Raw genomic sequence first — 22,090 nt, 5'->3', positions numbered from 1 at the left:
ACTGAACATGTAACTGACTAGTGAACAAGGTTAACAACACACACACACACACACACACACACACACACACAGAGACACACACACATACACACACTCCGAGCATCTGAAACCATTCAGCCATGATTAAACAGCAAGTAGTGTAGTAAATATGTTTCCTCAAAGATAAAGTTTTTAAGTAATATTAAACAGACTAGACCTTGTATCCTGCATTTCTTATGCAGAATCACAATGAGGAATATGATTCCAATCAGAAGCAGCAGCAGAATTACAGACACAGTGATCACAGTGGAAGCTGGAAATCCTGGAAGAGAAACAAACAGACAGTCACTTTAACCTACATGCTGATCATTCATAAGGGATCAGATTCATCAAAGTCATGTAGTTAGACTCTGGAGGTGATGAGGAGCTGAGCAGAATCACCTGCTGGAGGAGAAGCTGGAGTAGACTCAGATGAGGATGATGATGATGATGATGATGATGATGAAGGTTGTGTTGGTATCGAGGTTGAAACTGGGACATGTGGATGTAAATCATGTTTAGCAAGGTTTAGTTAATAAATGATGTTAAGTGAGTGAATCTAATAAATGACTGATAGCAGCACAGATGCAACACAATACAGTGTACATTCTCTATGTGTGGGACTTCAGAAATACTGACTGAGACAACATCTCTCCATGTCTCTACAAACTCACCAGTAACTGTCAGGTTGATCTGTGTGAAATAAACCCTGTATCCATGATCAGATGTCCAGGCTGCTTCAGCTCCACACCAGTATTCACCAGAGTCCTGCTCAGTTACATTTCTAATACTCACAGTCAACATTTGTGTTTCTCTGTCATCATACAGGGAGAATTCCCCCTCATTTACATATTTTCTACTTTCTTTAACAGATTCTTTATAAAAACAAGCAGAATCTTGCAGCCTCATCTTGCAGAGAAATTTGGGGTCACTCCTGAGGGATTCTGGGTATTTACAGTGGACAGTCAAATCTCCTCCTACATGGACAGTCTTACTGATGGACTTCTCATAGGACAGATCTGCAAATCACAACCAATCAGATCAGTTTATATGTGTATATGTGTCCTAGCTCTGATTAACAACACTTAGACAGTTATACAGTAAATTTACAAATAAATCTGATGTTTCTTCTGATAAACACACTGAAGAATCCTGCACTTCTGTTGTCCTGAATTGAGAATCTGCCATCATGTGACCATTCACTGTTTAGTTTTGTTGTTATTCGATTCAAACACCACCGATGTGTTCTCATCTTACAGAAAGATTTGGGTTTGTATTTATATTCATCCTCATATCTGAACTTGATGTTGACTCCTCCCCCTGCATATGCACTCACTTCTCTAGAGACCGAGTCCCCTGTTAAAAGCAAGTTAAACCCTGCTCAATTAATTAAACTGGAAGAGTTTACATTTACATTTACATTTATTCATTTAGCAGACGCTTTTATCCAAAGCGACTTAGAAATGAGAAAATTAGCTTAGCATAACCTAATCTCCCTTACTATCAAATACGGCTAATTTTATTATTCACACACAGCAGTTAGCGTAACATTAGCTCGCTTACTATCAAATACGGCTAATTTTATTATTTACACACAGCGGTTATCTGAGTGCTGTGACTAACATTACTGAAACCCTGATTGATTCCAACACTACCAGCTTTAACATTGCTGCTTGCAGTTAATTAAGTTAGCTAACGCTAGCTATCTAGTCCTGAGTAATTATTGACTCCGCCCACAGCCAACATACAAAAATCCAACCACATTTCCTCAATATTCATTTAACTTCATGTCTTTTTATCATGAGATCTATTTTTTCTCCATTAAACTGTAACTGTAATGTATGAAGATCAGGTAAGACTTATATGCAGTCATTATTGTGTAGAAATTAATAATTGTAATATTCATACAAAGTGGTTTGGGTTTCAGAAACTAATTTAAATATAAAATGTTAAAATTCACAAAAATGTGATTGGTTTCTGTCACGAGTTCCCCTTCAAGCAGCGCGCTGTGGAGCATGTGAGCGCGCGTGTACAAGCAGGTGAGCGAGCATCTGCTTTTCCCTTGTGAACAATCGTAACATTTCGACACATGCATTTGTTTATGTTTCTGTTATGTCTCCTCCCCGTCCTGTCATTGGTTGTTGTTTCATGTTTTGAATTGCCCTCAGCCGTCAGCCATTACGAGGCTGATTATGTTTCTATATATACCGCGCGTCTCCCAGCACACAAGGCAGAATATTGATTTGAATGCATGTGTTTGATAGTGAATGCGTTAGTCATAGTCATAGTCATAGTCATAGTCATAGTCCATGTTTCGGTTCGTTAGCTTAGTTCACGCTGGTTTCTCTGCTACCAGTCCCTTGTCTCGACCCTGTTTTTTGTGACCACGACCTTGATTCCTGCCTAGCCCTGGGTATGCCTGTTTGCCGATTGCCTGAACTTTGCATGTTACTGGATTACGTTTATGGATCGCGTTTTGGATTTGTCTGCCTGTCTCTCTCCTAAATAAAACCTGTTCATACTGCGCTTGCATCCGTCTGAACTTCCTCACGTCCACCCTGGGTAAATCAACTCCACAGTAGTACATCCCAGTGTCCTCTACAATGAGCTCTCTGATCATCACACTGAACTCTGCTGATTTGGTGTCATCAAACAGTGAGAATCTTCCTGAATTTATCCACTCGTTTTTAGCTCCTGTCTTTATTTGGTCAGAACAGGATGGCCCTGAACCCTTACAGAAATATTTTTGGTTTTGTCTGTATTTTGCATGATACTTGCACTTGATAAGGACTCCTCCTCCTGAATATCCTGTTACTTCCTTGGAGGCTCTTCCATCTAACAAAACACCAAACATCCATTTGAGCAAAACCTTCCTTCATGTAACACTGCTGCTGATAGTGAGGATTATACTGAAGTGCATTTCTTTACCTGAGATCAGACAGAGGGTGAAGATGAGGAGGATCTTCATCCTGAGTTCACACTCCCAGATTTCCACACCAACTCCACTTCAGAAAAATATTAAAGCTCCTGTTGTGTTACATACTGTTACTGAATCTGTCCTGCTCTGTGAATGTGCTGTGTGTCCACCTGTGTCTTAAACAGAAAGTCATAGTACACTCACTTCCCCTTCTAGAAGTGTGATAAATAGCTCTACAGGATGGGTATGTGTGAAATATATGTGAACTATGTGCCTCTGGTTAGCTACAGTGTGCAAACTATCATATCATATCGTATTCACCATGGAGGATTAAAAATGTAAATTATGAGAGAGCAGGACTTTGTCTGATTTGTAGAAGTTTCTGGTGCTGCTTTGGGAAAACACCTCCACATATTCACATATTCTGAAGTTCTGAGATCAGCTTCCTGCACAACAACGTTCCTGCTGTCTGTGTGTGAACACTAGGGGTGTAACACAGTGACACTTTCTGTATCTGTATCTGTTTAGTGATCTAAATATCCATATTTGCTTGCAAATATTTCCTCTAATCCAAATGACCTGTTTATATAGATCCTAACCTGGACTCTCTGTATAAAACCTGTGTTTATCTGCCTGGTATATGAAAGCTAATTCAAAGTTAAATGATGCTTAGTGTCAATGTTACTATAATGTTACTTTTTAATCATGCTACTTGTGTTGTTAACAAGGTATAAATCATTTCTGTCTCAGAAAAACATAATGTAAGTGTGATTATTAAATGGACAAAACCTTATAATGTGCTTCTACTTGCAAGAAAACATGATGAAGTGCCCTCTAGGCCACCTTTTATGTGGATTATTAAAAATGATTCTTCATCTACTTTATTCAGATAGAAATTTCATTGGGATCGGCCTCAATCTGTGCACTTTATTCCAACTTGTCATGATTTCCCTTCGCACTAACCACGGGAACACACAGCGCACTTCCAGGTTCGCACATGACATTGACTTTGTTTACTTTTGACACGTGTGTTTTGGTATGGTTTATGTCCTGTCTCTGCCCCTGCATTGTCATTTGTTGTTTCCCTTACTTGCCATCATTGTATTCAGCTGTTCTGTGTTATCCACTTGATTACATCTTTGAATTTAACCCCTTGTGTGTCATTGTTTGGTGTGAAGTATTGTGAGTGTTACCAGCGTACCAAGCCTTTGTTTATTGTTCTCGTGTCAGGTTTTGGATCTTGTTTCTTGTTTCTCGTTTTGTGCTTTGCCTTGCCTGCTTAATGCCCATTTGCTGATCGCCTGACCATTTGCCTGTTTGACTGTGCTATTGATTCATGTTTAGGATTTTTCTGTAGATCTCATCTCTAATAAAGCTCTTATCTACACTTGCTTCTGTCTACACCTCCACTATGTTATAGAATCCTTTGCTGCAACATGGAAGCAGCAGGAAAGCAAGGAGAGCATCATGCTGGGATCTGTATACTAGCTGATTCTGTGCATTTTCCCCAGTGGTACCCCTGGATGTTCCAGCTTCCATTGATGGCTTTGAGGTATATCCCGAATGTTATCTACTACAATACTAGTTCTATTTTACAAGGACCCCAAGCCCACAGAAGAGCAGTGGCTGGGATTCATGCTGTCCCTGGCCCAGCCCGCAGTTGGGCTGAGTTCTTGATTACTAGGAGGGCTGGCAAGCTTAGCCAAGTAACCCAGTTGGTAAAACTTTTAGTTCAGGTGTTCGGATGTCCAGGGTTCAAGCCTGACCTGGAGATATGTTAGGAAGGCAGAGGCTAAAGGATGAACCCTCTCAGACATTCACCTTATATTACTAGAGGGAGCTGGCCGACAGAAGGGTCTCCACAGCTCAGCTTCAGGTCAACAGGGTGGCGATGAAGGTAACACCAACCTGGAAGTCCGAGTGCTGCAGTAGAGACCAACCTACAGTGTCCAGTGTGCAGTAAACTCAGGATCCATGGATTTCTCCTCCCAGTAATGTTTCAAAAGCTGCTGACGTACCCACAAATGGCTCCACAAGAGAGCAAGAACAGAACTCCAGCTTGAGACCCACAAGGTGGTCTCCCCTGCAGAGCTCCAGCCAGAGGTCAACGTACCGACCTCGTCACCAAAGCTCTAACTTAAGGTCCACAAGGTGGTATTCCCTGCCAAGCTCCAGCTGGAGGTCAACATGGCGACCTCATCTCCAGAGCACCAACCTGAGACCCACAAGATGGTCTCACCTGCAGAGCTCCAGCTAGAGGTCAATGTGGTGACTTCATCTCCACAGCTCCAACCTGAAACCCATGAGGTGATCTCACCTGCAGAGCTCCAGCTGGAGGTCAATGTTGCATCAAATTTTGCCTATTACCCAAAGACAATTAATATTTAACATAGAAACAGATACTCACATATATTAACCAGTTGAAGGAAAAAGAAGACACTGAGAGCCAGTGAGTGAGACGAAGCAAGGGTCCAAGTTTATTGTTCCACCACACAAGATCCACACAGTTGAGACATCCCAAGAGTGATCTAAAAAACCCAAAGCTGAAGCTCTTCTATTTATACGGTTTTCTTAGGGTCAGACTGACCCAGACACCAATATGTTTAGAGTTAACTGTCTCAGGACAGCATTATATACGTTAATAAGCATTTTTGAATGACCCTGATCCCACGGTGTTTGCCGTTCTCAGAGCCTGTTATCTCACAGCCCTCGCCGTTCTCAGAGCCTGTTATCTCGCAGGTGCAGCTCAGCTCCAATACCCTTATATCCAGCCCATCTTGTTTTACTCTAAAAAAAAAAAAAAAATAACCTGACCTTCATCTGTGTCAGTCCTGACTGGTTTATCGTGAGAAAGGATTCTCCACACCTTCACACACTCCTGACTGGGTTTTCGTGAGAAAGGAGTCTCCACACCTTCATACACATTATGAGTAAGTTTTTATGTTTGTTCTGCATTTCTGTTTTATAATGCTTGCATGTACATTACCCTATAATATTTATCTCTGTTTTCTGCATACACACCAGGCCTCTGTGTGTGTGTGTGTGTGTGTGTGTGTCTCTTTGTTGGACTTCTGCCTCTGTGTGTTTCTTTGCCTGTCCTCCCCCATTTTTCTCCATTACATCAAATAGCAGTTCTAGGTTTCAGTGTAAATAATAAAAATAATTCTAAATGTTAAATATAAAGTGTAAATCTAAATTGTCAGTGACACATCCCTAATACAGTTCATTCTCTCCTATGTGTCCTAGGTGAACGTCAGTTTTTCTTATCTCCTTTACTGGAGGGGCTGGATTTGGATCTGAACATTCGCTATCAGCTTGTGCATCTCACTGCTGACATCACTATGCTGCTCGAAGTTCTTTGCACCCCCTCTGGGAATGCAGGATTCCCCCCACCTCTCAGATATAGAATCCGCCCAGCAAATGTGTGTGTGGATGCCTCTACACAGACAGACCCTCTACCTACGTGCTTTGCCTTGCCTGTTTAATGCCCGTTTAACGATCACCTGACCATTTACCTGTTTGACTATGCTATTGATTCATGTTTAGGATTTCTCTGTATACCTCATCTCTAATAAAGCTCTTATCTGCACTTGCTTCTGTCTACGCCTCCACTACATTTACATTTACATTTATTAAATTAGCAGACCCTTTTATCCAAAGCGACTTACAAATGCGGAAATACAAGCAAAGCAATAAATCAAGTGAAGAACAATACAAGTAGTGCTACCATGCAAGATTTATAATTGAGTTCTAGAGAAGCAAATTGTAAAAAAAAAGTAAGTTTTTTTTTTCGTTTTTTTTTTAAATAATGTGGGGGTTGGCATTTTAGGGGTTAGTTAAGTGCTCACAGAAGAGGTGGGTCTTTATCTGTTTTTGAAGATAGTGGCCGATTCTGCGGTCTGGATTGAGGTTGGAAGTTCATTCCACCACTGAGGGACAGTTAGTTTGAAGGTTCTGGAAACGGCGTGTGGTATAGGTGAAGTTGAAGTTGGAGGCTAGGGCAGTGGGTGTTGCAGTGTTCTCAGTACGGATCCAGGTCTCCAACAGAGCCAGCACACTGAAGTTAGAGTAGGTTGCAAAGGCAGGAATGAAATCTGCCTTGTTGACAGCAGATTGGCAGTTCCAAAGTCCAATTGAGAACAAGAAGGAATCTGCAGAGAGCGTAGGTTGTCTAAATTGCATACTTTTCTAGGAGTGTGCCATGGTCTGCGCATGTGGTAAATAACGGATCAACTGATGACACATGTTAGTGTGTAAACAGGTAAACAGCGAGGGGAAAAGAGAGGAGGAAAAGGTGTAGAGGAAGAAAAATTATACTTAGCATTGTGAGAGGTGTCTCGTCGGTGCCCTTGCTCGGTGGACTCACGCAGGTAGACTCGCAGGTCTTTACACGAGCTCAGCCTTCACACGACAGGGGCTTCCTAGTTCTTAAGTACTGTAGTGGAAGTGCTTCACAGTTGAACACGCCTCTTTAGTTAGCAAAACAAAGTGCAATCGCATGAAGCAGCGACTCCAGACCAAAACTGAACATGAATATATGAGTTAGCTCTAATCTTGCAAAGTGTAAACAGCTCGTAGCAATAAGGAAGCACAGTCACAGCTTCTATCTGACAGCTGATGCTAAAACTAAAAATCAAGAAAGAAACACTTACCAGCTACTGTTCGCCCTACTTGACACAGCTGAGTATTCAGTCAGATTAACAGGTTATTTGTTACACCACGGCCAGCAGAGGGCAGTGTGGCACGGCTCCGGACTGGTCACATGACTGTTTTGTTTTCATTCGCTTTCTGCCCGAGTTCTAGTTTCTGTTTTGAGGTTGTGCTTGATTTAACCCAGGTGTATTTGGTTTAGATTAATTATGTTGGGTATTTAAACCCCTCGGGTCTATGCGCACGTTGCGCGATATTATTTGTAGTTGGAATACCTGTGTGAGAAGGATCAGTCTTAACGGTGTAGCGTCTATGTTTAGCATGCTAAGCGGTCTTTGTTTTTATGTCCTGTTTTCTGCCTCGACTCTAGTCCCATGTTTTCTCGCTAACTCTGGATAGACCGCGTTCCCCTGTTTGTTTGTTTGTTTGTGTCATTGATTTATTAATAAAGACAGTGCTCCTGCACTTATTTCCTGTCTATCCCTCTGTCTCGTAACATTATTAAGCTGCATGTAAACGTAGCCAGTGTGGTGGTTTCATGTCAGTACTGAGCCTGAATTGCAAATTCACTTTTTTCAAGGAGTACAAAAAATCCTTCACTTATCGTGAGGGGGTCGGTGAGTTCTGAAAAAACTGGGAAGTGAGCCTCATGAGGAAATGTTCGAATACATCTGGCTCCAGTTATTTGAAATGTATACATGACACCAAACTTGAGTGTTACGTTGGTGCTTGAAAGTTTGTGAACCCTTCAGAATTTTCTATGTATCTGCATAAATATAACCTAAAACATCATAAATAAGTCCTAAAAGTATATTCTAATGTGTTAGCTTGGTAGACATTCCAATTTCTGAGACTCCCACATATAGACACTGGCCCTAGAGTTAAACACTAGGGCACAAGTGGAGAAATGATTATTATTAATATTATTATTATTTATGTATGTATGTATTTATTTATTTAACATTTCCTGGTGCTTTATAGAGGCTAATTCTACAGGTTTGCGGATCAACACTGCCATCTAGAGGAGCCTTTAGTAAAAGCAAATCAGGTTTAGTATAAACTCAGCTGTGTTATTTAATGGACATACAGTACAGTGGGGTCCAGACTTAACCCTCTCACCCCTAAGTTCCCACAGTATTATGTCCCATAACCCTGTATTCCCCAGAGAAACAGCACGCCAACCCTGAGTTCCTGGGCCATAAATAAATGCATTTTAGCGCCTAAAGTCAAGTTTCTGGTGATAATCAGACAAGCAGGTAGTGTTTTCACGAATGTACAGAGATGGTCAGGTTATGACTCCAGACCCCTGCAGTGTCTGTCGCAGTGGTTGATGCTGAAGATGAAGACGGATCCGGGTCTGAATCAGGAGAGATTGCCTCTCTATCAGTTTCGGTTTCGGTTTCAACATCGCCTGAACTTTCACTGCTGTCATTATCTAGAATCCTCGCTCTCGCCTGTGTAACTGTGTATGTTTTTTCTTTTCTTTTTTTTCACTGTTTTAGATGTACCTGTGTTCACTGTAGGTGTAACTTTAGCTGGAACACGATTAGCTTTTCGCTTTGGCATTTTTAGTTCACTTCTACTAATACACCAATATTCACGCTTGGATCAGCTTCATCGTAATGCCGGCGTAATAACGTAATCACGTCGTGACGTCATCAACCTTCCGGGTCAAAAAATAATAATTAAATAAGTAAGGAATCATAGCAGAGTAATGCCGGTACACCGGCCTTACGGGGATTTACACTGTAAATCCTCTATATCGGCCTTACGAGGATTTGGCAGAGACAACCAAGCCGGTATATCATCCTTACAGGAATAGATCAAAGACGGGCAAGCCGGTTTTTCTGCCATACGGGGTAAAAGGGTTAAGTGAAAAGTAGAATCTTAGAAATATTCAAAGGTCAATATCACAAATTTGCTTACATTTAAATAGTGACCTAGAAATTACACAACATCCTGAATTATTGAATAGTTAATATGTTGCAATTTTCCTCTTTTTTTTTTTTTTTTTTAATTATTATTAAACTTTTTATTTATGCCCAGAATTTAAATCTAAATAAAACTTCAGATTTTACTGTGGTTTCAGAAATTTGGACCCCAGCTGTATGTATATAATAATCTTATATATTGGTGTAAATACTGGCCTGAGATAATAACTTCCTGCTTAGGAACAATACTATGCACTTGAGAAAGTTTATTTATTGCATAACATCCTGCTGAAAACATCAAAACATCAATGAATTCAACATAAAAAAAAAAAAATTAAATCTAAAAAATACACTGTGTGCCTTTATCTGAATAAGCATACACGACAGAATCAGAGTCTTGATTATGAAACAGAGGGCATGAGGATGGCTGATATAAGTACGCAGAGCAGTAATAATGAGTGTGGTCACTATAAGACAAAATAAAAATGAACAACAACATGTGAACAAAAAGTGAAGTGAAAGTGAAGTGAGCGGGTCAAGCTGATTTTGAGACTTTGGGGTTAAGATAAGACGAATGTCTCCATTTCTCTCTTTCTTCTAGCACTCACACTATGTAAAGATATTATTTAAAATCATACTCCTATATACAGCACAATGCATACCATTCTTCATATATAAAATACATACTGCATTTCTTTCCAAACATACCATAGTCCACACATACAATACACACCACACTCAGTACATACCATACGTTCATATAGCTATTCAAAATGGATGAAAATACAAAGATGAATATAGCCACAAGCAGTGATCATATTAAAGAAAAATCACAATCTGCACTTATTGTAAAATTAGAGAAAATACCAGAAGCTACGATGGACTGGTGTTCCTCCCAGGGTGTATTCCTGCCTCACGTCCAGTGTTCCCGAGGCTCCAGATCTACTGCAAACCTGACCAGGAGGTAGTTACTGAAGATGAAAAATACTGACTGGGATGAATGGACATGTGGAATGATGATGATGATGATGACGATGATGATGGTGATGCTTGGAGACCTAATTATTATAAACTAGCCACATGAATTAACAGGTTGACTGACGGTATTATAGACGTACGATATCTCTTGCTTCTTAAAGGTCATCTTTGGAACTGCATCATAAGAGCTGGAGGCTGCTGCGTAATTCAGGCCTTCAGCAGATTCCTCAACTAACTGCTGATCAGCACTGGCTGAGGAATCAGAGAGACTTGTGGGTAACTGAGCTGTGGAGTAGATTTCCTGATCAGGAGGGATTGTGGGTAATTGAACAGTAGAATAAACGTTTCAACTACATATTGGCATAAACATTTTGAGGAGGATCAGAGGGGATTGTGGGTAGTTGAACATTGCAGTAAACTGTTCCAGCGTCTGAGGCAGAATGGCGTCTGGTGTCTTTAACCTCCTCATAATCAAAGACAGTAAGCACAGAGAAACAGAAACAACACATATAAATGTTTTCATGGATTTTCAAAGACAGTAAGTTTTGGTACTGAACACACACACTGATGAAGACAGTTACCTCTTGGTCGTTTCCTGAGCCTTGGAGAGAACACTCACCAGTAGAAGCTGTACCTGCTGAAATAAAAAACATCCAAGTAGTCAGTAGTTGTTATTACTGTTGTTATTATTAGCTTTGGATTTTATGATGGCCGGAAATCCTGTGGTGTATTTATTCATCTGTATTATGGGTTCATTTTCTGTCTCTTCTCGTCCGTGTTCATTGTTGGTCAGCATGGACAGGATCACTGTGTCACTAACTACTCCTCCTACTGAACATGTAACTGACTAATGAACAAGGTTAACAGCACACACACACACACACACACACAGGACCTAGATGTTCACCGAGCATCTGAAACCATTCAGACATGATTAAATAGTAAATAGTGAAGTAAATATGTTTCCTTAAAGATGAAGTTTGTAAGTAATATTAAACAGACTAGACCTTGTATCCTGCATTTCTTATGTAGAATCACAAAGAGGAATATGATTCCAATCAGAAGCAGCAGCAGAATTACAGACACAGTGATCACAGTGGAAGCTGGAAATCCTGGAAGAGAAACAAACAGACAGTCACTTTAACCTACATGCTGATCATTCATATGGGATCAGATTCATCAAAGTCATGTAGTTAGACTCTGGGGGTGATGAGGATCTGAGCAGAATCACCTGCTGGAGGACCGGTAACTGTCAGGTTGATCTGTGTGAAATAAACCTTGTATCCATGATCAGATGTCCAGGCTGCTTCAGCTCCACACCAGTATTCACCAGAGTCCTGCTCAGTTACATTTCTAATACTCACAGTGAACATTTGTGTTTCTCTGACATCATACAAGGAGAATTTCCCCTCATTTACATATTTTCTACTTTCATTAACAGATGCTTTATAAGAACAAGCAGAATCTTGCAGCCTTGTCTTGCAGAGAAACTTGGGGTTACTCCTGAGGGATTCTGGGTATTTACAGCTGACAGTCAAATCTCCTCCTACATGGACAGTCTTACTGATGGACTTCTCATAGGACAGATCTGCAAATCACAACCAATCAGATCAGTTTATATGTGTATATGTGTCCTAGCTCTGATTAACAACACTTAGACAGTTATACAGTAAATTTACATATAAATCTGATGTTTCTTCTGATAAACACACTGAAGAATCCTGCACTTCTGTTGTCATGAATTAAGAATCTTCCATCATGTGACCATTCACTGTTTAGTTTTATGTTTTTGTTTTTTTTTGTTATTCGATTAAAACACCACTGATGTGTTCCCATCTTACAGAAAGGTTTGGGTTTCCCTTCAAAGGGAACTCGACGTTGCGTGAGCTCAACGCTGTGGGAAGCGCCCTCGTGCATGACTGATATCTGAAGCTTGTGTAATATCATGCCTATTTATAGGCCTGCTGTGATAAGGTGACATGGCAATTCAGCATATATAAATGGCACCTGTGAACCATGCTGTCAGATAATAATCTTCAGCGAGACTGCATGTCATTCATTTGTTTAATGAAAGAAAAATCTCTTTACTTTTCTGTCCCTTAAAATAGGAGAAAAGTATGAGTGAGAGAGAAATCAGGAAGTGTATTACGCCTGGCTACTGTTTCATCCAGGAGTGGGGCGACTACCAATGTGAGTGAAGAAGAGTGAACCATGAGTGATCCATGGCCACTCGTGCTCATTAGCAAAAGCAGCAGCATTGTGGCAGTAGTAAATTACTTAGCTTAGTTTAGCTTAGGATCTTAGCAGGTTTAAGGCCAAAAAATAATTAATTAATGAAATTAATAAATAATATTGAAACATTCACTTTTTGTTGCATTCGAGCAAAATCCCAGTATAGCTCCTATCTTTGGGGGAACTGCTTCAGCGCTCAGGAAAGAGCAGCACCAAGCCGGACACTTCACCCAGAAAACACAGAGGCCACGGCCGAAGAGCTGCGTTCCGGCTCCCGGTCACCATCGAACATATAGTGAATGACACCCAGTTGGTGGCGCTCACTTGCTGTGATAGGAGCTACACTGGGATTTTGCTCAATTGCAACAAACAGTGAGTGTGTTTCTTTATTATTATTTTTGCTTTAATCACACTAAGGCCATAAGCTAAGCTAAGCTAATTAGCGCTTTTGCCTTTGCCACAGGTAGCTAGCTGAGCACACACCGCTTCTCCTTCATCTTGTTGGATATGATGCATATATACACTGGTGAATTTTATATAAGATCCTCTCCATCCAGAATGTTTTATTTAGCAGCAAGAAAACTGGTTTATTGTCAAAAGTGGAATGTTAGTTGCGCCACCCATGTTACTATGACAACCAGTAATAGGATCACCTACCTGCAACTTCATAGTACAGTGATTGGCAACTTGCAGCAATAAAATCACTGTATGTGTGAATGTAACATTACAATTAGGCAGCTCCGCTCATGACTGGCTTCATACACTATGGACACTTTAGACACGCCAATCAGCCTACCATGCATGTCTTTGGACTGGGGGAGGAAACTTGAGTACCTGGAGGAAACCCCCACAGCACAGGGAGAACACGCAAACTCCGGACACACATGGCCCCGGCGGGAATCAAACCACGGACCCTGGAGGTGTGAGGAGAACGTGCTAACCACTAAGCCACAGTGCGCCCCAAAAACATACTAGCAACATGCTAATTTATGTTAGCAACATGCTAATTAATGCAAGCAACATGCTAAGTCATGCTCGCAATGTGCTAAAACATGCGAGCAATTTGCTAATTCGTGCTAGCTATGTGTTGAAATATGCTAATTTATATCAGCAACCTGCAAATTCATGCTAGCAACATGCTAATACAGACTAGCAACATGTTAATTAATACTACCAATTTGCAACACATGCTAGCAACATGCTAATTCATGATAGCAATGTGTTAAAGCATGTTAATTCATGCAAGCAATGTCTTTCTTTCTTTCTCTTTCCATTTCACTAAATGAAACCTTATAAAAGTTTAAAATTTTCATATGGCTTTCTCAAGCCAAATCATGTTCTCAAATGAGTAAAAATATTCTCAGCCAGGAAAAGGGAAAAAATTCAATCATGATCTCATGATAATAAAAATAAGCAAAATGATACTTACTGTAAGTGTAATGATAAAGTAGGATTACTTATTATGTTGTCTGCTAATGACACTACAGCTTTGTGAAGATAAACAGAAGGCAGCGGTGGGAGACTCACCTTCCTTTACCTTCAGTTCCACCCATGTGGAAATGTCTTTCACACTAGGCAAATCAACTCCACAGTAGTACGTCCCAGTGTCCCTTACAGTGACAGTGAGCTCTCTGATCATCACACTGAAATCTGCTGATTTGGTGTCATCAAACAGTGAGAATCTTCCTGAATTTATCCACTCGTTTTTAGCTCCTGTCCTTATTTGGTCAGAACAGGATAGCCATGAACCCTTACAGAAATATTTTTTGTTTTGTGTGTATTCTGTATCATACTTGCACTTGATAAGGACTCCTCCTCCTGAATATCCTGTTACTTCCTTGGAGTCTCCTCCATCTAACAAAACACCAAACATCCATCTGAGCAAAACCTTCCTTCATGTAACACTGCTGCTGATAGTGAGGATTATTCTGAAGTGCATTTCTTTACCTGAGATCAGACAGAGGGTGAAGATGAGGAGGATCTTCATCCTGAGTTCACACTCCCAGATCTCCACACCAACTCCACTTCAGAAAGATATTAAAGCTCCTGTTGTGTTACACACTGTTACTGTCTCTGTCCCGCTCTGTGAATGTGCTGTGTGTCTTCATCTGTCTCTTAACCAGAAAGTCATAACACACCCACTTCCCCTTCTAGAAGTCCGAGAAAGGGCTGTCCAACAACAGAATGTGTGAAATGTGTCTGCAATAAGTGTGAACAAAATGCAACATAAATGCTTCCACATTTCTGATACATACATAAATGCACCTCTGGGCAGTTACAGCATGTAAACACTCATATGAAGGTGTGTGAGTGTTTCAAATTAACATTCTGCATGTGAGTATCTTTCTCCCCGTGAGATATTTCCTCTCAATGCTCAAATATTAACTTTTAACACCGACTTCCCTGCTGTTTGACTGTAAACACTAGGGGTGTAACACAATGACACTATCTATATGTGTATCAGTTAATGCTCTAAATGCATATTTACATGCAAAGGTTTTCACCGATTCAAATGACCTGTTTATATGCAGACATAAGAAGTCACTGTGTATAAAATCTGTGTTTACATGCATGTTGTATGTAATCTGAGCCAAAGTTATGCACATGTGTGGAGGGATGTTTAGTGTCAGTGTTTGTTACCATGACAACAAGGCACGTGTAAGTCAGGTCAGTGCATTCACCAATTTAATCATATACTTATATGTGAAACAAATATTACATTATTTCTTCCTCAGGAAAACAACATATAAGTGTGAATATTAAACATACAGCCAGTAGAAGTGTTTATCACTGCAGTAAAGTTGCTCAGCATTTTTGTATTTGCATGATATTCAGCTACAAGGATGCTCTGGGTGTTGAAAATGTCGTCTTCTTCTTTTTTTTTTTTACTCTGTGTGAGACAACATGGGTCTTTATAGAGGTGAACTCTACCGGTCTGAGGATCAATGCTGCCATCTAGAGGAGCCTTTAGTGAAAGTATTATGGACATACGATATACTGAATAATATTATTATTTACTGGTTTAATTAATGAGCTCTGATAATAACTTAGTACTCTCTCTGTTACTTAGCAACAACAGTATCTACACTATCTGTTATCAGATATAAACGGAAAACACATATGTTTGTGCTCCTGTAAATGATTAAGCAGCATACTTTACTTTAGCAGTCTCTACTATGAAATAGCGAGCTGGAGAACAGCAGATATGAGCACACCGAGCAGAATCAGTGAGTGTGTTAGATATGAGATAAAACATGAGGTGAATTTACCAAGCAGGCCTTCCCAGACTGTCCTGATAGAGAGTGGACTAATAGTCTAACCAGCACACGTGATTGACAGATACAACACAGCTATTAGCTGGAGCTAACAGAGGTGGGGATTTTTTTCTAGGAGCAGACAAAATCCTTAGGCTTGGCAAATCATGAAAATTATCTAAAAAATATGTTACAGTCCATATTACAGTAATTGCTTTGAATATTGTTTGAAAAACAGAAGAAGAAGAAGAAGAATGAATGAATGAATGAATGAGTGAGTGAATGTCTAAGCAAAGCAGTAGAGTTCCAGTGCCATGTACTTGGAGCCGTAATAATGAGAAACTAGCCTCATGAATGAACACGACTGACTGAAACATAGTCAAACAAGATCATCTTTGGATCTGTATCATTAGAGCTGGTGGTGTTAAGTGAAAACTGTCGCTTCATGAGATTTCTCAGCCAATGGAAGAGTCAGGGAGACGTGTGGGTAACTGAGCTGTGGAGTAGATGTCCTGTTTAGGGGGGTTTATGGGAAGTTGAGGCGTAGAATAAATAGACTCACAGGAACTTGTGTGTAACACCACGTTGGCATAAACAGTTTGAGAAGGATCAGAGAGGATTGTGGGTAGTTGAACAGTAGCATAAACTGAAGAAGATCCAGCGTCTGAGGCAGAAAGTCGTCTGGTGTCTTTAATCTCCTCGTACTCACAGACATCAAGAGGAAACTAAAAGTAAAGGAACATAGAAAAAGAGGAATATTTTAAAGGCAATAACACACACACACACACACACACACACACACACACACACACACACACATACAGATGAAGACTATTACCACTTGGTCCTTTTGTGAGTCTTGGACAGAACGTCTACCTGCTGAAATAAAAACAGTCATGTAGTCAGTGGTTGTAAACACTGTTGTTATTTTTAGTTTTGGGTTTTATGATGGTCAGAAATCATATGGTGAATTTATTTATCTGGATTGTGTGCAGTTCTTTTTCTGTCTGTTCTCTACTTTGTTCATTGCTGATCAGCTCATACAGACTCACTGTCACTGCTCCTCCTACTGAACATGGAAAAATCCTGATTTTGACTAATGAATGAGGTTAATAGAAAAATAACACACACACACACACAAATACACACACACACACACACACATACACACAAATATACACACAAATATACACACACATGTACATACATATACACTCACACACACACACACACACACACACACACACACACACACACACACACCTAGGTGCAATTTACTGCACCCAAGCCACCTACTGACTGCTTCTGGGAGGAGAGGAAACTAGGGAACCTGGAGGAATCCCAGAAGAACATGTGGAGAACATTCAACAACATGCTGGATGTGTTCAGCAGCAACAGACAGCGACCAGAACTCAGGAATGAACCCCAAAACCTGAACATTTTACCATGTGTTGCTTGTGTGTGTGTGTGTGTGTAGTTACCCCTAATCTTGTGTTTCTTTTGTAGAATCACAAAGAGGAGTATGATTCCAATCTGAAGCAACAGCAGAATTACAGACACAGTGATCACAGTGGAAACTGGAAATCCTGGAAGAGAAACAAACAGACAGTCACTTTAACCTACATGCTGATCATTCATAAGGGATCAGATTCATCAAAGTCATGTAGTTAGACTCTGGGGGTGATGAGCATCTGAGCAGAATCACCTGCTAGAAGAGAAGATAGAGGAGGCTCAGATGATGACGATGATGATGATGATGATGATGATGATGATGATGAAGGTTGTGTTGGTATCGAGGCTGAAACTGCGACATGTGGATCTAAAGCATAGAAAAGTTCAGCTAGATAATAAATGACTGCACCGAGACATTACTGAGTTGCTGTTTATACATCTGATAAACCACAGGAAGTGCAGTGAACCAAAAACACACATGCATGTTAAGAACAGAGACTCTGTTCCTAATAAAAATCTCTTCATATCATCTTGTCTGAAATGACTGAAGTCAGAAATTTAACAAAGATTATCAGCTAAATCACCTCAATTAACAAGCTTCTATCTAAAAATAACTGCTCTACTCGTACTGCTATTATCATTATATTCACTAACTGCCAATAATATCACAGGCTAGTGTAGGTTAGGATGTGCACTGACTCTATGCTTTAAAATTTGTGCACACAAAGCCTCTGTAACATCAGAATAGTTAATGAAGTGTGTTTCCATCTCTCGACAAACTCACCAGTAACTGTCAGGTTGATCTGTGTGAAATAAACCTTGTATCCATGATCAGATGTCCAGGCTGCTTCAGCTCCACACCAGTATTCACCAGAGTCCTGCTCAGTTACATTTCTAATACTCACAGTAAGGATTTGTTTTGCTCTGTCATTATACAGTGAGAATTTCCCCATATTTACATATTTTCTACTTTCTTTAACAGATTCTTTATAAGAACAAGAGGAATCATTCAGGCTCGTCTTGCAGAGAAACTTGGGGTTACTCCTGAGGGATTCTGGGTATTTACAGCTGACAGTCAAATCTCCTCCTACATGGACAGTCTTACTGATGGACTTCTCATAGAACAGATCTGCAAATCACAACCAATCAGATCGGTTCATACGTGTCCTAGCTCTGATTAACAACACTTAGACAGTTATACAGTAAATTTACATATAAATACGATCACAACATGTTTCTTCTGCTAAAACTTAAGACTAGCCTTAACAGACAAAAGGCCAAATGTCAGGCAAACAGAGCAATGCAATCAGAATCTAAAGAATAATTTAATCAAAAAGTCAATAACCAGGAATAGTGAACAGAGACATAAATGCCCAGAAACACAAACTGTAAAGGTAAAACTTTGCAAAGATGGTGAATGAACTGTAAAATAAGAGTTTACTTACAGGAAACAGTTGAGTTATAGTACGTAAAAACATCAGAATGAAAATATAAAGAGTAAAAGTCTCAGAAAATTACACTTAAGTATAGTAACAAAGTATAATTACTTTGTATTTTCTACCTCTCGTAATGATACTAGAGCTTTGTGAAGACAAACAGAAGGCAGTGGTGGGAGACTCACCTTCCTTTACCTTCAGTTCCACAGGTGTGTAAGTGTTATTTCCCCTGGGTATATAAACTCCACACTGGTATGTCCCAGTGTCTTCTACAGTGAGCTTTCTGATCATCACACTGAACTCTGCTGATTTGGTGTCATCAAACAGTGAGAATCTTCCTGAATTTATCCACTCGTTTTTAGAACCTGTCTTTATTTGGTCGGAACAGGATGGCCCTGAAGCCTTACAGAAATATTTTTGTTTTTGTGTGTATTTTGTATCATACTTGCACTTGATAAGGACTCCTCCTCCTGAATATCCTGTTACTTCCTTGGAGTCTCCTCCATCTAACAAAACACCAAACATCCATCTGAGCAAAACCTTCCTTCATGTAACACTGCTGCTGATAGTGAGGATTATTCTGAAGTGCATTTCTTTACCTGAGATCAGACAGAGGGTGAAGATGAGGAGGATCTTCATCCTGAGTTCACACTCCCAGATCTCCACACCAACTCCACTTCAGAAAGATATTAAAGCTCCTGTTGTGTTACATGACATTAATGTCTCTGTGCTGTGTGTCTTCATCTGTGTCTTTATCTGCATTTTAATCAGATACTGATGCACTTACCACTTCCCGTTCTGGCTGAGTAAGAAACAGATAGAGTTAGAGATTATCAAAGCCCTGCTCAAGGCACACAGCTTTACACCCACAGTCACAGGACCTTGCATTTCCTCTGTAGATCTGTTAGTAAGTTTACTTGTCTGGTGCCTAGGGGCATAAGCAGAGGAGTAAAAATGTATTAAAAGTATTAAAAGTGCAAAATATGTACTCTAGTTAAAGTATACAGGGATTTACATTTACACATCTTCACGTATATAAAAGTAAGAAGTAAATGATAAAAAAAAACTAATATAAAATTGACATTTTTAGTGGTGATATGGTGTTATATATGGCTGCAATAAGGATTGATTGTGTTGCTATATCCCGATCTGTCTAGAAGTTTTGACACCTTTATTTGGTTGAGACATTGATCAGTCAGAAATGAGGAAGCCGGAGGCAGGCTTGGATCAAGAACATTCATTAACAGAATTCCCCAGGTGTGTATTCCTTACCACTCACCTCTGGCTCCGCCCTCCATTCACAAACCAGAGCTTGAGCATGCCCCCACTTCCACACAAGGATACTGTGAAATGTACAAGAATCTGAAAAATAACTCTTGGTTTAAAGGTTTAAATGGGGTTCTATGGGTTTGCTGTCTTTTGAGCATAATGCTATACATGTAATGAACTGTTATCTTCATATACTTTATTTACTTTGTGTCCTTCTAGTATATGTATAGAAAATGCATACCGGTCCTATAGTGATTGAGAAAAGCCTGCACATAATGAAGAAAACAAACAAAAAAAGATTGCAGACTCAAGTTAATGTATTGTTATGCCCAGGAGAGGAAAATACTTAAATAATTGTACGTACTTCATTGTTATAAATGCGTATAGTCTACTGTTGTAGTATTCACAGGCCTCAAGTGCCAGGATGAGACACAGATCGCCTCTCATTCTGTAACTTTACTGAAGTTTATGTGCACAACAAAAAGACTTGAGCTGAAATGACTGGACTAAGAATGGCTAACGGTAGCTCTGAGAGATACTCAGAGGAGAATTGATAAATGGTTTAGAAATATTGATGTTATTGTATGTAAAATGGCTGAGAAATTTAATCCAGATGGTATAAGAGCTTCATGTGATTCTGTGCAGGATAAATGTAAACTAGATGAGCTTGACAATTTTGCAGAGAAATAGACAGGAAGTGTCTGTGTGTGTACATCAGTGTGTGTGTGTGTGTGTGTGTGTGTGTGTGTGTGTGTGTGTGTGTCAGCCTGACATTTGAGAAGCCACAGCAATATGTGTGTACCCACAAATGTGAAGGCACCTAGAATACCAAACCGAGCTGGTTAGACCATTTTAATACCAAACCGAGCTGGTTAGATGCTTGCTTGTTATTCTTTGTCACGAGTTCCCCTTTAAGCAGCGCGCTGTGGAGCATGTGAGCGCGCGTGCACGAGCAGGTGTGCGAGCATCTGCTTTTCCCTTGTTGACAATCGTGACATTTCGACACGTGCATTTGTTTATGTTTCTGTTATGTCTCCTCCCCGTCCTGTCATTGGTTGTTGTTTCGTGTGTGTCTGAATTGCCATCAGCCGTCAGCCATTACAACGCTGATTATGTCCGCATATATACCGCGCGCCTCCCAGCACACAACGCGGAATATTGTATTGTATTGTATTGTATCGTATCGTATCGTATCGTATCGTATCGTATCGTATCGTATTGTAGTTCATAGTCATGGTCATCGTCCTTGTCATAGTTTAGATCCTTGTTAGAGTTAATCATTAGGTTTAGTTCACGCTGGGTTATCCTCTCCCAGTTCTCTCCCTGTCATAGTTCATGTTTCTCGTTTGGTTTATTGACTCTGTATCCCGTGACCACAACCTTGATTCCTGCTTTGCCTAGTGTATGACTGATTGCTGATCGCCTGACCTTCTGCCTGTTTTTGGATTACGTTTTGGATCACGTTTTGGATTTGTCTGCCTGTCTCTCTCTTAAATAAAACTGTTATCCTGCACTTGCATCCGTCTGAACTTCCTCACGTCACGAGACGTGACATTTTTAAAATGAAAACCAAGTGTTAAAAGGAATAAAAGTTGCCTAAACCTACTGCTTATATCATTAGGTATATAATGTACCTAGTAAATGGTATGAATTAAGCCAGGGCTGAGGTATAAAATGTGCCTCTGTTTTAGGAGAAATATGAGCTGTATGACTATTAGAATTTTGCCAAGATCATTCGTGGTGAAGCCTTTCGTGTTAGATAATATTCTGTAACGTTGATATTGATTTACTCTGTAATATTTGAAGTTTATTGTACCATTGTTAAAAGGTTAATAAACCGAACCCAAATATGGGGGATTCTAAACCTTAGAAACTTTTGTGGACAATAGTTACTTTAGACATAGGAAAAGAAGGAGGAAACTACGACACGGATAAGTGTAAGGTCACCGTGCG

The 22,090-nt window shown here is 40.0% G+C and overlaps 2 protein-coding genes and 1 long non-coding RNA gene across 17 annotated transcripts; 1 reads left to right on the top strand and 2 right to left on the bottom strand.

Moving 5' to 3' along the window:
- Positions 1-9,767: 9,767 nt before the first annotated feature.
- LOC128614455 (CMRF35-like molecule 8) lies at positions 9,768-16,192 on the bottom strand. 15 transcript variants are annotated; one of them, XR_008387047.1, is made up of 7 exons: positions 14,982-16,192; positions 14,674-14,895; positions 14,254-14,580; positions 11,726-12,082; positions 11,502-11,606; positions 10,619-11,131; positions 9,768-10,469 (listed from the first exon to the last, which is right to left on the bottom strand). XR_008387047.1 is itself a non-coding variant. In XM_053635742.1 (7 exons), exons 2-7 carry the CDS (start codon positions 14,711-14,713, stop codon positions 10,845-10,847), a joined length of 999 nt encoding a protein of 332 aa, XP_053491717.1. In that variant the 5' UTR covers positions 14,714-14,895; positions 14,982-16,192; the 3' UTR covers positions 9,768-10,844. The 15 variants fall into 15 exon arrangements, 9 of the variants coding, with proteins under 9 accessions (XP_053491717.1, XP_053491719.1, XP_053491716.1 ...); XR_008387044.1 differs by having other exon boundaries at positions 9,768-10,487; positions 10,635-11,131; XR_008387045.1 differs by having other exon boundaries at positions 10,635-11,131.
- Positions 12,287-14,348, top strand: LOC128614459 (uncharacterized). Its single transcript, XR_008387050.1, has 3 exons — positions 12,287-13,098; positions 13,190-13,646; positions 14,214-14,348. It is a non-coding gene; the product is annotated as an uncharacterized LOC128614459 (long non-coding RNA).
- A 4-nt stretch (positions 16,193-16,196) lies between the features above and the next one.
- LOC128614454 (CMRF35-like molecule 8) lies at positions 16,197-19,786 on the bottom strand. The gene is made up of 7 exons (XM_053635737.1): positions 19,468-19,786; positions 19,054-19,374; positions 18,217-18,561; positions 17,686-17,799; positions 17,462-17,566; positions 16,819-16,859; positions 16,197-16,705 (listed from the first exon to the last, which is right to left on the bottom strand). The coding sequence occupies exons 1-7, from the start codon at positions 19,505-19,507 to the stop codon at positions 16,436-16,438; spliced, it is 1,236 nt and encodes a 411-aa protein (XP_053491712.1). The 5' UTR covers positions 19,508-19,786; the 3' UTR covers positions 16,197-16,435.
- Positions 19,787-22,090: the final 2,304 nt, after the last annotated feature.

Source organism: Ictalurus furcatus, chromosome 11, assembly GCF_023375685.1.
Source record: "Ictalurus furcatus strain D&B chromosome 11, Billie_1.0, whole genome shotgun sequence".
In the NCBI taxonomy this organism is placed as follows: Eukaryota; Metazoa; Chordata; class Actinopteri; order Siluriformes; family Ictaluridae; genus Ictalurus; species Ictalurus furcatus.
The sequence above is the reverse complement of the archived record's forward strand: the minus strand, read 5'-3'. Positions and strand labels throughout refer to the sequence as shown.

What these genes read in the sequence shown, in the direction of transcription:
- LOC128614455 (XM_053635740.1), bottom strand. Translation starts at nt 14,713, where the DNA reads ATGAAGATCCTCCTCATCTTCACCCTCTGTCTGATCTCAG. An exon ending in GGAACTGAAGGTAAAGGAAG is followed by an intron (nt 12,083 to 14,253) that starts GTGAGTCTCCCA and finishes TGTGATTTGCAG; the next exon opens with ATCTGTCCTATGAGAAGTCC. An exon ending in TAAGAAATGCAGGATACAAG is followed by an intron (nt 11,132 to 11,501) that starts GTCTAGTCTGTT and finishes TTTTTATTTCAG; the next exon opens with CAGGTACAGCTTCTACTGGT.
- LOC128614454 (XM_053635737.1), bottom strand. Translation starts at nt 19,507, where the DNA reads ATGAAGATCCTCCTCATCTTCACCCTCTGTCTGATCTCAG. An exon ending in GATCAACCTGACAGTTACTG is followed by an intron (nt 17,800 to 18,216) that starts GTGAGTTTGTCG and finishes TCTATGCTTTAG; the next exon opens with ATCCACATGTCGCAGTTTCA. An exon ending in TCTATCTTCTCTTCTAGCAG is followed by an intron (nt 17,567 to 17,685) that starts GTGATTCTGCTC and finishes TTTCTCTTCCAG; the next exon opens with GATTTCCAGTTTCCACTGTG.